Genomic DNA, 23,417 nt, shown 5'->3' with positions numbered 1-23,417 from the left:
TCAGGATAATATTGCAGCAATGATGACTCCAAAAGTGTGTTAGAATTAAATTTCACAAAAACAAAACCAACCTAGTGGACGGGAGCGACAGTAACGGATGGTTCTGAGGGTTTCGGCAAGCATGTGCATCTTCTCAAAGTTTACCAAGCCATCCAGTTTGGTTTTATTGCCTTCATGTGTAAAGGTCATGTCTGTGAAGAAAAAAATGTAAATTACTTCTTAATACAGCACTGTCTATTTTTTCTCTTGTTCATTTCTATCAAGTAAGTGGTTCTAGGTTAAATGAAATATCAGTCACAGCATTTTACAAACTTAACTACTATGAGATTCAGGGCCTCTGTAACACGGTTTTTTCGCAATAGGTTTTTTCTATGCATTTCATAAATATAACGCTTATTCAGAATACATATTATATCTAGACATAAATTTTGACTGTATTCTGCATTACGTAGGTTGAATAAATTTGGTACTTATAATGTAAAAGTGACTTTTTTTTGAAGACGGGCCAATTAACTTACTTAGAGAAAAGGTTTCGAACGCACTCGTTACGTAACTTATGACAGCATTTCTTCCCTCTTTCTCGATGGATGATTGGCTATACGTAACGAAGGCTAAACCTCTGGCAACAATGACATACAAACTTAAATACAAGCAAAGCAGTACACCTTTATGAACTCTGGAACCTCTCCACTGATAATTGTCATAATGAACAAACCAACAAAATATGTTAATAAATACAAAAACACCTCGATTATTAGTCTAACTCCCAAAATAGGTTTCCTAAGAAATTACAGTCTACTTTATAGGTCACAATCAGATTGACAAGATGTTGGGAATAGTTGGTAATTTTCAAAAACATAGTAGACAAGCTTGATTTGATAACTGCTATATCCAATGTCAATCAATTTTTATTTATTGGCTATCTACCTATTTACTGAAAAAAATAGCCGGTACCGTAAATTGGCTTTAAACCTTCACCAATAATTATCGTCAGAATGATGAATTCATGAGGCTCCACCCACTTTGGCCTCGTTATAATTCAGGATAACACTGAAGGCTACCACAGGCATTGTTGGATTAGAAAATTTAACTTCTGGCCATAAAAACTAATTTCTCGAGTAGTTGTAAGAAGTGCAAAATGATCCTCAAGGATCCCAGCAGTTGGCCTAAACGTTTGATTCATGTATATTACTGCTATACGGTTGCGGCACTACTGCTACAGTAGTATTACTACGATAGCACTGATACCCCACCCACATCTATGTATCGTTCCGCCATTCATAGTCTTTGGGTTTCAGAGCCAATGGAGTTTCTGTCTGGTGGATGGGCGGGGCAACATTTCGTCAAAAGGTGTTTACCTTGCTTACGTAATGAATGTTTTTCGACTCTTGGCTCGTAATCATTGGCCATGGCGTCGGCTAGAGCATTTTTACTCTATAAAAATGAAAATGATCAGGTTTAGGTAATTGATAATGCTGACAAAATTTGTGTGTGGTTATAAAATATACATATGTCAACTTTCAGCTACATACAATGCTTTGACAAGGCGCAAAGTCCAAAAAACCGTGTTACAGAGACCCTGAATCTCATGGTAGTAACGTAAAATTCATGTTATAAACGGAATGATGGTGCTTACCCTTCATCAAGAGTGGTGTAAATGGGAGAATTGGTGGTTGTAATTTTGCATAATAGATTCTGTAAGCTCGATGATTCCTTGAGGGGTCAATTAACATCTCAAATTCTGTGTACATCTTGCGAAACCTAAAATGCAAAAAGGGGAAGTCAAGGCACTGGTATATCCTAAGAAAGGAAAATAAAGCAGAAGTTCCCTTCTGCTTTAGCATAGTTAAAAGTCTTATGTGGATAGTTTTCTTTATCTGTAGAAAATATTAAAAAATAAAAACTCTTCATTAAATTATATCTGTTAGGAATGAAATTACCTCTCCATATAAAAGAACTTCAGTGAATGATCTTGGTAATTACTTTTGTTGAAAATATAATTTGAGAAAATTAATGTTATTTTGTAATCAAATTACATCTATTATGAATAGTAAATAAAGTGAATAATCAGGGTACCGTATTTAACTTAAATTGATCTGGCAATATTGACTGGTAGTGAGGATAAAGAAAGTTGACATTCATACCTGAATTTACAAAAGCTAATTTATAGAATTCAGCCTGACGAACATTCATTTTACAGGAATGACTGTAAATATTTATATAAATATTGTATTCTTTGTTATTTACTGTATACTACGGGAAAAATTAGAATAGGTATTTCAAAAGTATGTTACATACACATACTTTATCATAAAGCTCTATTTCACCCCAGTTTTGTTTGTGTTAGGAAGAAATTATTAAAGTTATTAAGAACTAGCTGAGAAGTATTGTTGAATGCTTTCATAAATAATGCACTGTACAGTTTTCTTATGCAACAATGTCTTTTTCCAGGTTTTTTTATAATGCTTGTGAGGCACACTGTTTCATGAGGAGTGGCTGTGCAACACACATAATCAAATTAAAGTACATACAGGTCTGTATGTATTAATCTGGTAAGTACTTGCATTTACACTACGTATACTGAACTTAAATATGCAGTACATTTTACCAATGCAAATAGGGGTGTTTAATTTTAAAAAGTTCTTTATTATGCAGAAAGTTATTAACAGTCACTGAATAATCACTGAATACAAATTTTATAAGCTATACTATAGTACGTATGTGATAACTTTATATTACACTACCCACCTGGAGGAAAGACGCTCCCATGTTTGAGTTAGACGTGATACAGCCACATTGCTGAGGCCAATTACTATGGCAAAGAAAGCATTTAGATTTTGATGTTCTTTACAGCTGTGGAAAGAAAAGGAGAGAGAACCCCCATTACAATATTATTGTAAAAAACCTGGTTATGTATTCCATGCATGATAAAAGACCTGGATGTTACATGGTAAGTAGTAGTAGAATGTTCTTGTACATATATTATACTGGATAAGTTTGTTTGTTTTATTTAGTTAAAAGGTAAATATAGTAGTACAGTATTACACATACTGTATAAAGCTATAACATATATAATAGAAACTTTAAAATATATTAAATTTCACCTGTTCAAGTTGTATCAATGTAAAATCATATGCTAACAGGAAGTACTACAATCAATTGCTTTATGAATATTTTTACGGTCTCTGCCAGTAAAACCACGTTCAGATTTTTTAAGTGGCCGTAAAGGGAATGATTAACTAGAGAGAAGTCCCTTTTTGTCGGTATTATCCCTTGCTTTGCTTCCTTCTCTTTCATTTACCTGCTTGTCAGTCCTGGTTTTTCAATTTCTTGGCAACTCTATTCTACTGGATTTTATGAGGAGTTTGTTTAGTAGTATTTCTTAACATCAATATTTTAGAAAAATATACTGCTATTACTTCCATAGATATTTTTTTAGGTGTATTAAATCTTTGTATGACCTGAATTTTGAATTTGAAACTTATTTTCGAGAGGGCTGTAGGGTAGAGCTCATACTGAACTAAAGTGAGTATTGGTATAACAGTTTTAAGTATATTTAAAATGTTTTAAATAAACAGAATAATTTAGTTTGAGCCATTTATCGACCCATCCCCTTTGGGTAATTTGAGCATCTATTGTTTTCCATTCAATTTTTTCTTTCTGTCAAAGGCCTGTGAGGATTTATTACTATTGTGTTGTTAAATTTTTGTTGCTGATTAGGTAATTTTCTGCCTTTTGTGTGGCTTTCCGTCGATTTTGTCAAAATAAGCCTGTGTAGGGGGTAAAGAGAACATTATTCACAATGGATTCTCCACATTCTCAGGACGAACGTGACAAGACCATACTCAACCAGCTTTCGCAAGACCCTGTCTACTGTCCCAATCCGCAGACGTTGATACCCCAATCAGCGGATTTCCTTTCTCTTTTACAATATACCTGGAGAAATCACAGATCAAGGACTCGACAGTAATGCCTCTCTACAGGACATCAACACACGTCACAACTATGGTCACTTCTGCAATTTATACTTTACCTTCTCAGGAATGTGCCCTTTCAAACTGCAGTAAGCAGAGGAAACATGAAAAGGGTGCCACCTGTAACGCACCATCACATTGTGTCTCATGCCAGTCATGCAACCACACATGAATCTACAGAGAATTGTCCAGCAGCAGATAGCACCTGCAGCAACAGGTCTAGTGCTGCCAATGCAATTGACAGGGACATTATGCAAAGTTCTGCCGGAAGAAGACAATAGAGCTAAACAGAGTACCACTACCAATGCCAAGCCTACTTACACTGTTCTCTCTCTCCAAGTAAGAATCTCAGTTGTTGTTGGACACAGCAGCTAAACTCCGTTTCCCTCCCGTGGTAACATCACACCCAGGTGCCGATACCTCTGTTAGGGGCCCTCAACATCTGGACCTTCTGCAGATTCCTAGGAACACACTACAACCCCCTACCAGTTACCAGATGTTCACTGGAAATGGCTCTTACAATGATACCTGCCTTAAGATCCTACACAGCCACTCCCACCTTAGCTGAGAGATCTGTTCAGCGAGGTTCCAAGTTCTTCATCCAAACACCACTGCTGTCATACAGCCACTGCAAAGAGTGACATTTTTCTGCCAGTTTCCCAGACCTATCCTGGATGTTGCAATGTCAGTAGGTGTTCAGCTATGCCTCTTCATGCCACCACATTGCCTGCTGAAGACATATTTTCTAAAAATAAGAGTTCAAGGATGTGCTAATCAAAGAGGAAGAACTGAAGAAAGCTCCACTCTAGGGAGTGGCATCCATCCAATGCACAGCTAGATACCATATGCCTTCCGGGGACAATTCAAGGCAGAGCTCGAGTTCATGGTAGGTCATGGTATCATTAAGACTGCCTGTGATAAAACTAGCTCATCTCAGTACTTATGGACAAAGGCATCCAAATCACCGTTGACCTCAAGAACCCCAACAGCCAAGTAAAAGGCATAGCCCACCCATCACCCTCAGCGTTGTCTAGCGTCTGCAGTGTTGATCATCAAGGCCAAATTTTTCACCTGTGCAGGTGCCCTGCATGGGTACTGGCAAATGCAACTTGCAGAGGAGAACCAAAAGTTAACAACATTCATCATTCCCTAAGGCCATTTCCAGCACTGCAGATGTCCAATGGGACTTGCAGCTACAGGAGATACCTACTGCCTTCGAGGAGACTGGCTGTACAAGGTGTCCGGAACTGCGTCGAGGTAGTTGACAACATCGTGCTATTCGACAAGGTTTTCCCCAGCCTTCTACTCTGAATCCATGGGATGTTGACAAGGTCCTGCAAATTGGCATCACACTTGTCTTGTAACAAGACATTTGTGGTTGCCACATCCAACGTTACCTCCTGCAGCCTTCAGATCTCCAAAGATGGCGTTTCAGCAGACCCCAGCAAACCAGCAGAAAAAAGGATTTCCCTACCCAGATGAACTTGATGGACATTCATGGGGTTGGTTAGTGAACTAAATTGGCTGACTTTGCACCTGAGATAGCTAACATAGCCTAGCCTCTCGGAATTCTTATGAGCCCCAAGCATGCATTCGTCTGTACCACAGATCAGGTCGAAGCATTTCGTTGAATAAAGACTGCCCTGGCTAGCCCACCAATCTTTACCTCCTTTGATCCAGCCCTCTCAGTTATCCTACTAACTCACGCTTCTCAACTCGATGGACTAGGATATGTCCTTCTACAGGATCACGGCAACTGAAGACTCCACTTACTACAGTGGGCTCTCGTTTTCTATCAAACGCCTAGATGCATTATACCACGGTCATGCTGGAGATGTTAGCGGTAACCTCAGTTATGTCCAAATCCAAACTGTACCTGATAGGCCTCCAACATTTTACATTGATGACAGACTGCTGACCCACTGGTATCATTTCTATACCATTAATATTTGGATACGTTGAGAACCCATTTGCAACAACTCAAAAGAAAATCTCACCGTACCCGTTTGCAGTGTTTCACAAGAAAATCTCGCCGTATCTGTTCAAAGCCAAGTCACACCCCACAGGATGAAATACACTGTTGAGGCTGGTCCATACATCAGGACCAAAGCTATTGCTCATGCAGCAGCCCAAGAGGATGACACCTCAACCCAGGAGATGGCGATAGAATTATTCAAGATTATGTTTCAGCGTGGGAGGACCCGTCGTACATCCGTCTTCGGCATGTGTGCTCTCAAGATTTCATAGCAATCGTTAAAGCTTGCATAGTTGCTCCTAACCTGGAAACTACTGGACAGCCTCTCAGCTGAAGCTTCATTCTTACTTGATGGAGCAAAGATTGCCGTGCCACACTCTCATAACTCCATGTGACACAACAAATACTGTCCAAGCTTGGGAGACTTGCCAGGTTTTACAACCTAAGAATTGCTTGAGAAAGCCAACGACTGCGATTGCCATGCTGCCACCAGAGCTGAACTTGTACAGAGGTTGTACAATCAACATGCACATCCCCTACTGAGGCTATAAGTTGGACAAAGGTCAGGATCCAATTTCTCACTGTTGGGACAAGGTTGGGACTGTCATAAGTCATGGCAGGTCAAGGGAATAAAAAGTACTTAGATCTCCCCAGCAGATGAGTATACTGGAGGAACTGGAGCTGACCCTCTACTTAACATCCCTGTGGACCTTCACGTGGACACAAAAGAGTCCTTAAAGAGTCCTCTGACAGCCCTCCTACAGGCTCATGTAGATCTCTCAAGTTTTCAAGATGAAGAACCCACTCAAGGTGGGACTAAGTGCATGAAGGGGGAAGGGAGGTGTAGATACTAGAATCTATATGTAAAAGTTAAATATATCTTAGTTTTACCAGACCACTTGAGCTGATTAACAGCTCTCCGAGAGCTGGGCCGAAGGATTAGCTATTTTTACGTAACTAGGAACCAATTGGATACCTAGCAACGGGATCTTCAGCATATTGTGGGATCCGAACCACATTATATCGAGAAATGAATTTCAATCACCAGAAATAAATTCCTCTGGTTCCGCGTTGGCCGAGCCGAGAATCGAACTTCAGACCACCGGATTGGCAGCCAAGCGCGAAATCGACTCATCCAACATAGAACTAAAGAATCTGTATGTAACATGCATGTGTCATTGTATAATGCATTCTCACCTTGATAAAATTGGTAAGATGCAACTATATTCTTAGTTCCATGTGGGCCGAGTGCATTTCGCGCTTGCTACTAATCCAGTGGTCCTTAGTTCGATTCTTGGCGTGGCCAATGTGGAACTAGAGGATTTATTTCTGGTGATAGAAATTAATTTCTCTATACGATGTGGTTCGGATTCCACAATAAGCTGTAGGTCCCATTGCTAGGTAACCAATTGGTTCCTAGTCACGTAAAAAATATCTAATCCTTTGGGCCAGCCCTAGGAGAGCTGTTAATCAGCTCAGTGGTCTGGTAAAACTAAGATATACTTAACTATATTCCTGCCTCACTCGTATATTGATAAGTGGCAACCAAATACTTTGAAATCCAATGCCTAACAGTATGCTACTTCCCCTCTCCAAGTTTGGTTGCTCATATGCATTGTCCTTGTCAAATTTGTAACATAACCTAATAAAGAACCTACATTTTAGATGAGCTTGTTTTATGTTTCATCCTAATCAACAGATGACATTCAACGAGTAATAACTGGCCTATAAAAACCTTCAAACTAGAATATACATATAGCAATATAAAAACTCTCAAACCTGAAAACCCTTTACAGCCCATTTTCAGCTAGGTACTAACACCAATATTTAAAATTCAGTGCCCTTCTCACCCCTTATACAGTATTCCCAGCATTACTGTATTGTCTAATCCCTTTTGCAGTATTCTCAGCACTACTGTATGGTATAACCCCTTATACAGTACTCCCAGCTCTACTCAATAGTGTTGTCTAAAGTCTGTCTTCTACAGTATCCCTACAGGATTCCAAAGCTCCCCTTTGCCTGGCATTATTGTTCCATGAGATGTTGAGATCCCTGGCAGCTTAACTGTAGGTCACATCCTGGGCAGGATATAGTTGTAGGGACCCATACATCAAACAAGGGAACCAGTCGACTGCCAGATGAATGGTGTGGTAATGGTATCACCATTGGGAGTTCTATTTGCACATCATTGATGAGAGGCCCTCAGCAATATGATCCCCTTACCCCTTCAATACCATCATTATATTAATCAACACCAAGGAAACGTAGAAACCTGGAGAATGTGGCAATGGGATCGCCATTGGGAGTTCTGTTTCCCAACTTCTATGTGGACATCGTTGATGAGAGGTCCTCAGTAAGATCCCCTGCCCCCTTGGTAACAACACTTTCTTCAGAATCAAGGAGAATCTCGTTGATGAGAGGTCCTCAGTAAGATCCCCTGCCCCCTTGGTAACAACACTCTCTTTAGAATCGAATAGAATCTCGAAAGAACCTCAAAATCTTAAGTAGAACTTTTCTATAAGAGCACAGTGTCCTCCACTTTACATGTGAACTTGGTGCTGACAGTGCCTTTTCCTGGATGTGCACACGCAACAGACCCCAGTGGGAAATAACAACTACAACACTATCAAAACATCTCTCATGTTTCATAAGGATTATGCTATACTTAATCACAATAACTACAAACACCAGAGGAGACCAGAAAAAAAAGGCATAAGAAGATACACATATCACCAGGTAATTGACACTTTCAAAACCTCAAGTATTCTTGGCAAAAAGCCCAGTATAAATACTGTTAACAAAACCAAATTTCTCCCACTGATCATTAGGAGAAACTTTATTATATAAGAAATCAGTCTGTGTCAAACACCTTCAAGACACAGGGAAAATGTATGGCTATCCCATCACCTCAGCAGACCATAGTTACTTGTGTAAAAACAGGAAAAAATAAAAACTAAATCAGCCAACGTTAAACACAAACCTAAGAAAAGAAAAAGACTAATAGGCACTAAGTGCAATTGTTTTCAGTAACTCTATTTTGGCACCTCCCATTAAAACACCAATTTTGACTTCCAGTGACTAAACAAAGGCCTTTACTTTTCACCTGGTTCCTGTTCATACATTGCCCTAAAAGGCAATGTTTTAGAGTATCCTTATCCTTCAAATGAAAAGTTCTAGATTGAATGCCAACTGGTCAACGTTGAGACAGAGGATCAGACAGTAAAAACTCAGATGGAGCAAAAAGCCACATCATTCTGCTTGTATTGACAGTGGGTACTTCATCTGTCTGATAAAGTCGTAAGGATAATGTTGAACAAGACGAGGAGGAAGGTACAGTGTCATCAGTGAATCTTTCTTTGGAGAGAAGAGGCATTATGCACTGCAAAGTATTGCCGAAACTAGCAGAATGAAAGCTAAGCACAATTTTAATTCCAAAGTAGATGTTTTAAGAACAAGAAATTACTAAAATACCATATTTCTTCATGCATTAATATGGAAAATCTCCTCCCTTTTAAGTAAAAAAAAAATAGCTCTGAAACCTCTTGTCAAAGTATTAAATGTAGGAAACTGCAGATGATGTATCAAGCACTGATGATGAACCCATTCTCAATTGAACTTCATCGCCTCAGTGGCGTGGTTGGTATGGTGTTGGCGTCCCACCTAGATGGTCGCGAGTTCGATTCTCGGCCATTCCATTGGGGAGTGAGAGATGTGTATTTCTGGCGAAAGAAGTTCACTCTCGACGTGGTTCGGAAGTCACGTGAAGCCGTTGGTCCCGTTGCTGAATAACCACTGGTTCCATGCAACGTAAAAACACCATACAAACAAACAATTGAACTGCCATGAAGCAAAACCAAAAACCTAGAATTAACGGGCAATGTTTAAACAGTTAAGGATATATACTTCACTGTTTGAGCTTATAACCTCATCAAAATAAGGTGCCCATGAAGTCAGAGTTATGGAAAAAAGGTAAAAATCTGAAATTAAAGACATGGTGTAGCCTACTCTCAAAAGTACTTTGGTGGCTGATGCTATATAAAGGAAACTGGTTGCGGGAGGAAGTGATAGGTAAGTAATGTAAATTAAAGTGGCCAAATGATGTAGGAGAGGAAAAATTTTTTAAGTGTATTTCAAAATCCTTTAATTGAAGGTAGGACAAGGATATTAGATGAATGTTAATGATTATAGGGAACATACATGTTGAAGATTGTGTTCCATCATGTTAGCAACAAAGAAACATAGAACCTCATTACCCCACAAATAAGTTTTGAGTAAATTAAGAGCCATTCATTTATGTATATTAAATGGTTTGTATGTAAAATGTCTCTACAAAAATATGAAGTTAGCATCGACTCGTGAAAAGAAGGAAAATTGTTAAGAAAGGTAAAAAATAAAAGCTGAAATACATTATCAAATAGCATCACAGGAGATAAGTACGTGCATAGTTTTGTCTGTTCAATATGGGAATATTAGTCCTTCAGTGAGGACAGATTCCATCACTCACACAAAATGTGAGTTAAGTTTATATTGAGCGGTATGGCTAGGATCAAAGTAAAAACCATAGGACAACTGAATTTTGGAGAAAGTAAGATAAGGAGACAGACATTTGGCAAAGTTTGACAATTGGTAAATGCTCTGCAATACAGGGCAGTGGGAGTTCACATATAACTTGCTCTTCCTTTTAATCCATAGAAGAGAAAGTGAAAAAAGAAAATGACGTATTATGACCAAAAAATAATGCTCGAGAAAAGACCTTTTTTTTCCACTGAGTGATAATAAAAATTCACATTCCTTTGTCAGTGGAAGAGGAAAGTGAAGTGCACCAATCTCAGTCAGACTTGGTTTGATATGAGGAGACCAACGAATAAGGCATCTGTGTAAAACAATGGACTTGTATTTATAAAAGTAGAATTGTTCTGTACCATAAACTTAATTTCAATTTTCCATGCCCTATCAAGCATGTCCATTATTTAATAAAATACTTATATCAACAAAGGAGGCATGCCTTAAATATACATTAAAGATAAAACTCTTTACACTTACTAGGCAGCAAGTTTGATAAACTTCCTTAAGAGTTGTGTTCTCTTGGATAAAGCTCCAGCTAAACATATTTCTGACACCACCCAGTACTGGATTTCATTGAAGCGTCGCAAGAACACATCCAAGTTGCACATCACCTGGCCAAAGTGGTCCCGACCAAAGACTTGGTACAGGAACTCATACTGCAAGGATTATTCTTCAGTTACAAGTTTGAAGGATTCTAAAGGATTACTTTCAATTGCAAAACAGTAAATGTTTCATATAAAACTAATGGTCAGTGCACATAAAAATGATAGCACCTCTGAACTTAACTGTAATGAAAAAATTATAGTCACGTGACTTGGAAGACTTACATGTTCATCATTCAGTATTCTAGGTACGTAATTAAGTAAACACTGTTACTCTCCAACAATGAAAAGGATGCAAAATAGAATGGCTCCACCTCAAAACAACTAAATAATTATCCTTTACAGATAAAGGACAGGTAGCAATCCACTCCAATGATATTAAAAACTAACCCATACTACCCTTCTCTGATAAAAAAAATCTTGACACTCCTTTCCACCACCTCTGCAACACTGAAGTACGTGTGTACTGTCATTTAAACAACTAGGTACACTAAACAAAATTTTAATATGGATTAATATGTGGCATTTGTAAATATTATTAGGAACTAACATTAAATAATTTGAATGACTACTACATGTACTATCGTCACTGCTGTCTTTATCTCTTCCTATTCATAATAAAAAGCAAAAATCTTGAATTTAATAGAAAAAGAATGATTGAAAATAAGAAACAAGAGTGAAGGAGGGGACTGGAATCCTACTCTGAAATGACTACTGGTAATATACAAAATTTAATTGGAATATGGTTTCTGTATTTTGACTTGACAATATTTAATACAAAGGGAAATGAAAAATATAGTTCCTCTCTCTCTCTCTCTCTCTCTCTCTCTCTCTCTCTCTCTCTCTCTCTCTCTCTCTCTCTCTCTCTCTCTCTCTAACGAAGCATATTCATTACATTACTAAAATCTCTGCCATTCACAGTGCTTAAATATTGATGCATGGCTGTATGTTCACATACATTACTTCTGTCAGTTATACGTATGTTGCTTACATACAGTATACATTCCCACACCCAACATCCAGACACTCAGTTGTACACACTAACCTAAATAGAGCATAGTATGAATACTACATGCCAGCATTATAATAAGATATTAAATGTTCACATGAAAATGCACTCATTGTCACTGCTATATTAAAAACAAAATTATTTTAATGGTTAAAACTCACTTGAATTGTTAATTTTTATAATATAGTCTAACTTGTCACGAGTAGTGAGGTGGAAAGCATTGTGCTGACAAGCTTTGTTTAAAAAATGGTAATTCATCAACACTGTCAAATGCAGATGTCATAAAATGTCCATTCCTGTTAACTATAAATTGGGCTCTCCGGAGAAAACAAATAAGCTATAAATTGGGTTCTCTAAAGAGAATAAATATGAATAGATTAAAAATCATACATAAGATTTCATGAAGCAACATTTACCATTCAACATCAAATCACAATTATTGGTGATCCTTTTTAAAAATGAATGCCAATTACCATCAAAAGCATTCAAGCAGACACAACCAAAAGTGACATCAGTTGCACACACAGAATTTTATGTTATTTGTGTCTTTGTCGGCTTTCATTAGAATTTCTCAAATCTTTAAGTAAGAATGATCATAAGACGTCTTAATATAGTATACAGTTATACTGGGCTATTAGAAATTTGCTGGAATAAAAGTTTTCTGTAGGCCTTTTAATTTTGGTGAAAATATGTTCCTTGAATTGTTGAGAGACATTCCTTCGCCAAATCTATAAATTTAAATTTTATCTGTGATGAATATACGTACTGTAATTACCTTGAACTAGCTGACCTACCCGGCGCTTCCCGGGAAAACTGTAAATGACAGGCTACAGGTAGGGGGAGGGAAGAGTGCAGTGAAGGGGAGGGAGAAAGGAGAATGGAAGGGGGATGGAAAAAGGGATGGGGTGGTGGAATTTGGAGGGGGAAGGGATGGGAGGGTGAGAAGAAGATAGAAGGGGGCGGGAAGGGGACGGGGACATTACGTTTCTTTGTTAGAAGAGAAAAATCATCTCCGGGATTCTCCGCTGAACATTAAACCTGTCTTCCTTCCCACAAGTCAGACCTTTTACCAATTGTGTGAAATAAACTCCACAGCAAAGGAGAGGAGAATCATTTAAGGATCTGCCTTAAGCAAACAGCACGTATCCGTAGTGGATTCAGTAAACATTAATGTACTGCTAACTCACTACTGTACTATACTTCACTACTGTACTATACTTCATAAACTCCCCCTGTCATTCACAGTTTTCCCGGGCAGTGCTGGGCAGGTCAGCTAGTATATATAAGGCTACAAACCATCCTCAATCAAAACCCTATCCAACAGTTTTTGTTTGATTTAAATCCGTAATGCAGTTTGACCGTGAATGAATAACAGATGGACATAATGCCCATTATAGTATGGGTTAATGCCTTCTTTTGCCTAAAACTTTTTATGCCAAAATCAATAATTGCAGTGATTCCCAGGTTAGATGTACATAGTATTAATAACAGAAAGGAACTGAATGGTTTAGAGGTAGAGAATTAGGCAAATATTGATGGTCCAGGAGGGTTGAATATTCATTGATCTGTTGCCGACATAGGGATTCTTTGCTATAAAGGTCACAGACGTTCAGACCTTATTTGCTTATTTGCATTAATCAGAGAAGGTTTCTGTCAATGTATCCCCCACTGAATTGACAGGTGTAATAGATTGCTCCAAAGGGGGCGTGGGTGTTTTGTTGTCTTATCTCTCTTTCTAGGTTTGTGTTTAACCCCGGCTGATTTTCTGTTTATTACTATGTTTCCCGCTTTTACACGGGTAACTTGGGTATGTTAAGGTGATGGGATAGCTGTTCTCTCTCTCTCTCTCTCTCTCTCTCTCTCTCTCTCTCTCTCTCTCTCTCTCTCTCTTCAGTCCTTCTTCCCCTTCTGTCTCTCCTCTCTCTCTCTCTCTCTCTCTCTCTCTCTCTCTCTCTCTCTCTCTAAATGGAAACTATTGAAACAATATAACCAAGAGATTCATACCATATAATCAACAGTCATTTTGCAAATGACCCAAAGAAGTTTGACAAATGGACCAAAGAAACATGCTATACTGTCATTCTTGGATTAACAGCTGATGTGAAACTCCTACCATGATCTTTTGACCAAAGACTAACAACCTAGAACCCCACTATGTAGTCTTAGACCCCAGGTGTCATCTGACCTATACGTACTACCTATTGTCATTAGTTTACAAATGAGCTCAAGCCCTCAAACTATAAATGACTGTAGTTGGTAGCCTGGCCTGGAATGAAAACTAACCTCATGGATTACACTGAAGAGATCCCAATCATGGGTGGTGATGTGGTAAGCCAATTCTTTGGTGCTGTACATCTCCAGCTGATTTAATGTTCCTTCTGCTGGTCCTTCCTGTTCTGGTAGTGGAGTCTGGAAACCAAATTCTGATTAGATATCTGTGACTATCAAGAATATAATGCTGTAGTAAAAAGTAAGGATGTGAAAATTAATGTGCTTAAGTCAAAATCAAAGAACACACCTATATTATAGTATGTTACAAATTCTTATTGACCAAATTTCTTACTAGTTTACTGATATAACAGTAAAAAAAATTGTGGGGATTATATTGCTCCAGATACTTTTCAGTCATATTATAGTTTACTCCTTTTGACTTACTAGGGCATCAAGGTGGTCCTTATGCGAGACGAAAAGTCGGCCATTAAGTGTTAAACCTGTGGGTGCACAGACCTCTTTTTCACCTAGTGGTACCACCTCCCCTAAAATAAAATGTGTAATTTTTCAGTTATAAAACATATGTATCTTTAAAAACTGCTTTAGGGTATATTCTACTCCTGCGTTCAAGATATTAAAAAAAAAACATTCCAGTACATAACATCATCATAAGTAACCTTCCAGAAAGCATATCCATAAGTACAGTAAAAACTTTTCAAGAACAACTTTGGGGCATTTACCTTCATAACTTAATATAATAACATTATTATATTTGGGAACATTTTTGCATACTAAGAGACCCCAGCCTAAGAAAAAAATTATCTGACCACTTTTCAAGATTTTCACTTAGACTAAAGTCATTTCAGTTTTAAACTCTAGCTAGTCAATTTGTCCCAAGGCTCATATTTACCATATAAACTGTGGGTCATTTGCTTTAAGTTTATAAAGAGTTATTAACACATTAAGGTGAATGGACAATTTGATTTTGTCAACTTATCTGGTAATTTAAATCCGCCAATCTGAAATTCAACTAAAACAGTTTAACATACCTGATGACTTCAGCTCCACAAGAAGAAGGTTCTCCTGTCTTAGACCCAGTTTATCTGCCGCTGATCGTTTGATAATGTCACAGGTTGTTTGCAAAGAGAACCTAAGTGTGCAATATGTATGGTCTGCACAATACACCCGGAATATAACTGGAATGAAAAGCAGAAAGCTCATAAACAAAAAGAAATGTAACCATATTAATTAAATGAGCTCAAAACTTGCTGGAGACTGACAAAAATACACACGTTTTATGACAAGCAAAATTTCTTGACCTGCAGCTGCAGCTGCAGCTGGCACACTGCCAATGTTCATCAGCAAGGGTATAATCAAATGCTATAGTCTTCTAATAAACATTCATTTCCGTCTATAACATTGCGTGTTATAAGCACAACAAAACTGCCAATGAAACCAGGTGAATTTAGAAACTACTATATACATGTAGTACATTTATGATGAAAGAGAAAAATCAAACGTAAATACCACTGTAGGGATCATATATATGCAAAGTATGTGAGTACGAAGTCCATATACATTTGTGATATATATATATATATATATATATATATATATATATATATATATATATATATATATATATATAAAAGACAAAATCCGCGAAGGAAAACTAAACAATGGGGTACTGCTCCAAGGCCTTCCTACTGATTATCCTTTACTAAGCTTAGTAAAGGACAAAATGTCGAAAAGGCCTCGCAGCAGCACTCCATTGTTTCATTTCCCTTTGTGGCTTATGCCTTTATTTTTATAATCACCACGTTCCAAATTTTCGTGATTCAGTTATACATTTATATATATATATATATATATATCTATTTTAAATAATATAATATATATATATATATATATATATATATATATATATATATATATATATATATATATATATGAATTCAATTTTTAGTAACGGCGGAAAAGGACCGTTACAATATATATATATATATATATATATATATATATATATATATATATATATATATATATATACACTATGATGTACATATATAAATCCTATTTTGGTACAGGTAAGCATGATGGAGTTAACTGAAGTATACTGACTTTACAACTGTAATATATTGGTGAAATATACAGTGAACATGGTCTCTTAAAAGAGGTGTATATAGAGAAAATATGTGTATTTCTGGCGAGGAATGATAAAAGATATGTCATCAGTTATCATGTTAGGTAATAAACCTTCAAATATATAAATGTAAATTCCAATATTAATTAGAAAAAAAATCTCGGTACAAAATAATGCATTGCCAACATTAAAGCTTTCTTGCATGTATGGACAGGCAACATGTACATGCAAAGGATCGATGACTAGAATTCAAAGAAATTAATGATACATAAATATTAAAATGAAAAGTGTCTGTATTCTTCATGTGAAGTTATTTTGAGTATGATGGGGTCTGATTGAATTTTGACGGTTTATAAATTTCGTAATAAAAGTATTGTAGAATGTCATATACAATACTGCTACACTTTATCGATAACCATGTGAACATGTGTTTGCATATTAGTTACCATCATGGCATGGACTGAGTGCAGTTTTGTCTTCAACACAAGATCTGACTTGTGGTCCACTTTGTGTATTTGGTCAAGGATAATTTTACCCGATAGAATCAAATGAGAGGACATTAAGGGGGCGTTGAGAATGAATGGCATAAAGGATACATTGTTGGAAGCGAAGTGTGTCTTAGAATAAGTAGACAGGAGAGTGACTAGATTGCGCTAAAATTCATGTCAAAATGTCTGTACTACGAAACGTACACACTAACTGGAAGTCGATGACATAATGCAATCATTCTCTTTTTCAAGGCAAAAAATGTCATTAAAATTAAAGAAATATAAAAATTAATACAACTACAATATGCACATAAAAATCATGGCGTCCCACATGAGAAAATACGTACATTCAAAAAGCAACCACATTACTCATTTTCTAATACAACATGCAACAATTGCTATTTAGTAATGGGTACAGCAACCGTCGTAAAAAAATTTCATGATGGATACAATTGTCTTAATGTGTAACCAACAATTACATAAGTAAAAGCAAGAGATAGTGTACGAAGAAAACTTCATAAAATCTTTTTAAAAACCAAATTCATCTTTCCCGTTGCAGAATGACTGAACAGCTAACATGACTATGTAAATCCTAATTATGGTGTAATAATTATTAATTTTTTTTATCTTTTTCCAAGTTGTCCTTGATCATCTAACCATTTTCAGTAAAATCTCTCTCTCTCTCTCTCTCTCTCTCTCTCTCGTTTCTCTCGTCTCTCTCTCTCTCTCTCTCTCTCTCTCTCTCCTCTCTGCTCTCTCTCTCTCTCTCTCCACACACACAAATATATAATATATATATATATATATATATATATATATTATTATATATATATATAGATATATATATATATATATATATATATATATATATATATATATATATATATATAATTTAATATATATATATATATCATATATTAAATACTATATATACAAAACAAAATTATTTAAACAGAAGCATTCCTCCATTTGCTTGTCGTAATGAATTGTTGCGAGTAATTATGACAATACTGGAACGTAAAAATGAGGCTTAATAGCGTTTCAAAAATCGTTAATTCTCGGAGAGGTAAAGGGCCCGAATTTTAAATTTTGCGCAAGATTTAGTTTTGGCAAAATTGTAATCTCCAGATTAAAAGTTTTGGCAGGAAAGTTTAGCAAGAACTCCCTTATAAATAAATATCAACAATGGAATATATTAGGTATTGCAAGCAAAACCCTTCAGTTTTAAACTTACCGCTAGGCCAGGCAAATTTTATATGATGGTACCGAATTAGAGGCTAATCTCTCTCTCTCTCTCTCTCTCTCTCTCACTCCTCTTCCCTCATCATCGTCTCTCTCTCTCTCTCTCTCTCTCTCTCTCACTGAAACTCATTGTGCCTCAGTTCACCAAACAGTGAGTTAGTTATTCAGTAGTTGGATGAAAGTGGCGGCTTGAACTAAGGTTTCAAAAGGGGCTGGGGGCAGCAATCGCATCCTTAAAGACTTAAGAACTGAAAGGCTACCACCATCTTTTGGAGTCCTCTCTCCAAGAGGAAAATACGTAAGGGGGATAAATTATACACAGCCTAAATATTCATTCTATATAAATTTCTGCAGCAACCACATAAAGAAGCCTCCCAAGAATTAGAAAAAACCGACTATAATGGCTCCCACATGAACTTAATCAAATAACTAGAATGAAATAAATCAATTAACTGTAGGAATCAGATGTAGGATGCATCTAAAGGAACAGGAGACACCGAGACAATACATTACCAAAAGAGCACATTAAGGGATGGGACACAGACACATCGCCAGACTGCATGCTGTTGCTGCTGGTGCTGCTCTTACTGTCGTCCTGAGCCTGGATCATCCGGTGGGGCTCGACGGAGTCCTCGGTGGACGAGACCCCGAAGAGGCTGATGGGCCTCCCGCTGGTGGGGAGCTTCCACTTGCTCACGCCGACGCTCGAGTTGTCCCGCTCGTGCCTCTCGATGGCCTCGGCCACGTCCAGCATGAGGGAGGCGCCTTCGCGAAGGGCTGCTCCGTAAACCTCCACGTCTCGGGCGACTTCCTCCTGCATCGTCTGCCAATTGCAAGAGACAGAGAAAAATGTGTTTGTATAGTTTATTCTGTGGTGAAGCTTCATGCAAGATGGTTTTAATAAAGGAATATCATACAACTACGCAGATATTTATCTCTGTTCATATAAATATGAATCCAAAAGGCGTTTTGGTTCCGTCATACACGTACTTGACATCAACTGTAACAGTGCTTGGAATGTCCTATAGAAGTTCATGGAAAACGAATGAAAGCTCCTAAACTAGTTTTATTTTTAATATATACTAGCTAAAGCAATTTTCAGGCCGTGGGAATAACCTAACAGCAAATTGTCGTTCTACGACAGTAATATTTTATTGTTTAATACATTTCAGTAAACATCATACCTGAAGGAACTGGGAAGCTGCAGGATTATTGAAAACAGGCGCCCTTATGGTCATGACCCATCGATGGACGAAGAGGATGACACGTCTCTTGCAAGCGACGATGAATTCGTCATCCTGACTGTTACTCTGGCTGTCTATGCGGTAAGTATGGGATGAGTTAAGGTAACACAACAACAGGATTTCGAAAACCTAATGTTTTACTATGATTAGTGGAAATTAAAATGAAATACACTGGAATTTCTCATGCTATCAACTTACTCAGGGAGAGAGGGGGAGATTAGTTCTATTAGGAAGGAAGGGAACAATTATCTTCCATACAACATTATAAACCTCATTGTATGTCCCATCCAAACTGAACCATGCTACTTGAGTGGGCTCTCTTTTATGTTCTATACCACTCAATACAATAGATAAAAAGTGGTAGTATGCATTTGCTGGGGATACACAACAATTCTCTGAATCGCCAAGCTGATGGAAAAGTGGGATAAGTTTACTTAGTATGGAAAATGTAAATCCAGTAATTCCAAGAGTGATAATTAGCTATGCAAAATACAACACTTTGTAAAACACTGGCGATGCAGTTTCGGTCATGAAAAGGATATTGTTTGAGCAGGTCCTGCGTCAGCTGCGTGTAGGGCATGAAGACGATGTGCGTGAGGAAAAAGTCGTCCAAAAAGGAGTCTGGCGAAGCGACGTCGCACCTTCGGATGGCGTCCTCGGGCAGGTCGCCCCCCACACTTGCCCTTCTGCCGTCTAGTCGGGTTTCCAAAAGATGTTCCAGAGTCTTCTGTGGGGTTCCAGCCATCACAGTGTACCTATTATCCGGTAATACAAAATCAAGGAAGAAGACGACATTCTGCGTTAGATCGGGAAAAAAAATATTCCTAAAAGAAACATCTAAATGAAAAAGTTTGTGAAAACTCTATACAAACTGTGAATTACATTCCTTATTGAAAGGACTTGAATGGTAGTTACAATAAGAAAGAAACAGCTAGCATGGGTAAGTCAAGAGCCTACCTACTTCTGAGGAAAGTTGAGACCACTGAATACTACATTAAGACCTCAGATTTGTGCTTTGGTAAAAAAAAAAAGTATCTTCTATAACTCTAGAACGCGAAAGATTCTGGAAACAAAATCAACACTTAATGAACATTACGGATTTGTTTTTAAGGATACAGCTCGATGGAAATTTATTCAGAGATTTTGGGACAATAAGTATACTTAGTTTTCACATAAGCGTTTTTTCATACATGTAATTATCATCTCCGAGAACTCATTACTTAAATAAGGAGGTTGACAAGGATAAAAGTCTGAAGAGCAATTACTGGCAATTCGACAGAGTACGCTAAAAATGTTGTTATAAATAAGGACTAAAGTGAAAGAGAAGGATTACAATAATCAGGACGTTAAAACTGTATTAAAAATTACGAAAAAACATAGTTTTCTTAATCAAAACATCATTTATTCTGAACAATAATTATAATGCCACAGAGTCTCAGCAAATTCTCAAGTCTGAAGCAGGAAATGAATTTCACAAAGTGAAGCCAATCCTAGCGATCATAGGAAACTGACAAGGTTCTTTATTGTATTTACGTTCCAATTAGAAGTCACACTTTAGGATTAATAAACTTTGCAAAGATAAGTGAATTCATACTTAAAAATACAAAACTTCTATTCAAATTCTCAGTGAAATCACACCTTGCTAAAAAAAAAAAATAGCAGTAAGACGTACGTACAAGAGAATGCAAAATCACTTTAATATTCATATTCCCATGTGAATTCACACATTTAGAATAATTTCCCCTCCCCTACTTACGAGTAATAGCACTTCACACCAGCGTCAAAGAACCCCTTTTTATAATGGAAGTTGTAGCTTCAATTCCACATGAATAATCTCCGTAACTACAAACGTAAAGCAGAATTGAAATGTTTATTACAATCGGGAAAATGTTTACATCACAGTATGACCACGCCTTACGAATAAATGCTAATAACACTTATAAATATGAAAGAGTTACGACAACTTATAAATGGAGAAGTAGATTCCAGCGTGAGTTCACACTTGATACGTAACAGCACTGTAAGCGTGAATCCCCACTTACTTATAATGGGAGTGAGTAAGGGCATTGGAGGATATCTTCTCGAGGACGAGGACGTCTTGACCGTGCTCCTTCAGCCTGACGGTGTTGGCCTCGACGTCCCTCAGGATGCGGTTGAAGTCGCTCTTGTCCACCCGTAAGAAGTGGCAGTTGTCCTCGTGCAGGACGATTGTCGCCGCTCTGGGGGAAGGAGAGAGAGAGAGAGAGATTGAGAGAGACCCATCTTACTTTCTCACGATAGCAACTTGGAACGTAATATGAGGAACGAATTAGTTCGCTATACTCGTCCTCCAGTTTAACACTTTTCCCTTGAAAAGCTATCAAATAATCAATGTACACGTGTTGAAAATTTGTTTTCCTTGGGAAATTTTTTTTTAATCCTCCCTGTACAATAACATGCTAGCTACTTAGTAGCTACACTGGTCAACAGCTGAACGGGTGATTGCCAATTAATGTCAGATACCGTCGAAATGCATGTGAACATCGACCTCTGCTATTTTATAATAATCCAATATAACGTATGCAATTTATTCGTCTATTAATCTAGCAGAGTATAATATATATATATATATATATATATATATATATATATATATATATATATATATATATATACATACATACATAATGCATGCATACATACACACACACACACACGTATGGAACATGGAAGGCCAACCATTGGACCTATGAGGATATTCAGCGCTGGAAATGAAACTTACAGTAGGCAGGTTTGCAAGGTGTAACAGGAGGAAAACCTCGCGGTTGCGCTTTGAAATAATGGTTAGGAGAGGGTGCATAGCAAGATGGAAGAAAGATAATATGAAGGGGTTGCAGCTATAGGGGCCGAAGGGACGCTGCAAAGAACCTTTAGTAATGCCTATACAATGATATATATATAACACATATATATGCAGAACAAGTCCTCCCACTATACTCCTGCATCACAATATCAATGTCTAAAAAATTTGCCTAATTTATTCCTCTATTATTATTGTTAGATATCTTCATAACTCTAGGAACATCAAATAATATATCCTTTTCATTCATTGAGAGACCATAAAAAATCTAGGTTAACTTATCGTCAGCATTGTGAATAATAACAAATTTTCCTATAAAAATACAAATGAGATATATTTGAAACAATAATCAGCACTTGCTGTGATTACATGTCTATATATTTTATCACCAAATTTAATACAATTATTTCCAACACAAAACTTACATAGCTACAAGGTTAACGATTATCTGTATATGGTTATAGTATATTTCTAAATCAGATTTTAAGAATTTATCAGTGCGGAGAATGAGATTTAAATGTGGATACATCGTTTAAAATGTACTGAAATCAAAAGCACGTAACAGACCTGCATTTCCCAGGAAATTTACACAGCAATGGATTCCAACACTTTCTCTACGTTAATGCAACTGACCTAATTCGTTACCACTCTAATTCTATCTCGATTTTATAAAACTTGGGGAGGGCATGCATAAATGGAAGAATGTTTATTTTTGCCAAAAAAGAAAAAAAAAAAATAATCAGACGAAAACTATTAATATGTTTTATTTGTGATCGAAATACATAACGTAGACATCAAAAGAAATAGCTAAAATAAGTAGTTAGCTCTAAGTACGAACTACTACTATTTACAACAGCACGCGTAGACTATTGTATCGGCGTCTGGACACGTAACATGGAAATGGCCTCCACTTAATAAAGAACCGTCCTAGGGATGAATCCTATACTAACCTTAACGTAGGTTGAAGTACCCCGATTTGATCGACTGGAACAGTTCCTTCCCCGCCCCCTACCCCGATATGACAATATTCCTATTTTATAGGCAATGTGTGCATTGCAACTATTCTGCACTACTGCCTCTCAACCTTCTTATTACCGAATATAAATATCCTCTGCCGTTTCTGA

The 23,417-nt window shown here is 37.2% G+C and overlaps 1 protein-coding gene and 1 long non-coding RNA gene across 10 annotated transcripts in view; one reads left to right on the top strand and one right to left on the bottom strand.

Annotated features, from left to right (window-relative positions):
- Nucleotides 1–23,417, bottom strand: part of LOC135201449 (rap guanine nucleotide exchange factor 4-like) — a 725,795-nt gene that overhangs the window by 6,178 nt on the left and 696,200 nt on the right. For 8 of the 9 annotated variants that reach the window (XM_064230397.1, XM_064230398.1, XM_064230401.1 and 5 more), the window contains 11 exons: nucleotides 21,497–21,673; nucleotides 19,997–20,209; nucleotides 19,395–19,539; nucleotides 18,724–19,033; nucleotides 15,387–15,533; nucleotides 14,782–14,882; nucleotides 14,410–14,535; nucleotides 10,993–11,171; nucleotides 2,749–2,853; nucleotides 1,637–1,761; nucleotides 72–191 (listed from right to left, as the gene is read on the bottom strand). In XM_064230397.1, coding sequence (XP_064086467.1) covers nucleotides 72–191; nucleotides 1,637–1,761; nucleotides 2,749–2,853; nucleotides 10,993–11,171; nucleotides 14,410–14,535; nucleotides 14,782–14,882; nucleotides 15,387–15,533; nucleotides 18,724–19,033; nucleotides 19,395–19,539; nucleotides 19,997–20,209; nucleotides 21,497–21,673 — 1,748 coding nt within the window. The remainder of the gene's footprint in view (nucleotides 1–71; nucleotides 192–1,636; nucleotides 1,762–2,748; nucleotides 2,854–10,992; nucleotides 11,172–14,409; nucleotides 14,536–14,781; nucleotides 14,883–15,386; nucleotides 15,534–18,723; nucleotides 19,034–19,394; nucleotides 19,540–19,996; nucleotides 20,210–21,496; nucleotides 21,674–23,417) is intronic. The other variant, XM_064230399.1, reaches the window with a different exon arrangement.
- LOC135201451 (uncharacterized) lies at nucleotides 1,768–8,370 on the top strand. The gene is made up of 3 exons (XR_010311536.1): nucleotides 1,768–2,552; nucleotides 2,854–2,950; nucleotides 3,824–8,370. It is a non-coding gene; the product is annotated as an uncharacterized LOC135201451 (long non-coding RNA).

Source organism: Macrobrachium nipponense, chromosome 28 (genome assembly GCF_015104395.2).
Source record: "Macrobrachium nipponense isolate FS-2020 chromosome 28, ASM1510439v2, whole genome shotgun sequence".
Lineage (NCBI taxonomy): Eukaryota > Metazoa > Arthropoda > Malacostraca > Decapoda > Palaemonidae > Macrobrachium > Macrobrachium nipponense.
Note: the sequence above shows the minus strand (reverse complement) of the source record. Positions and strands in the feature narration are given on the sequence as shown.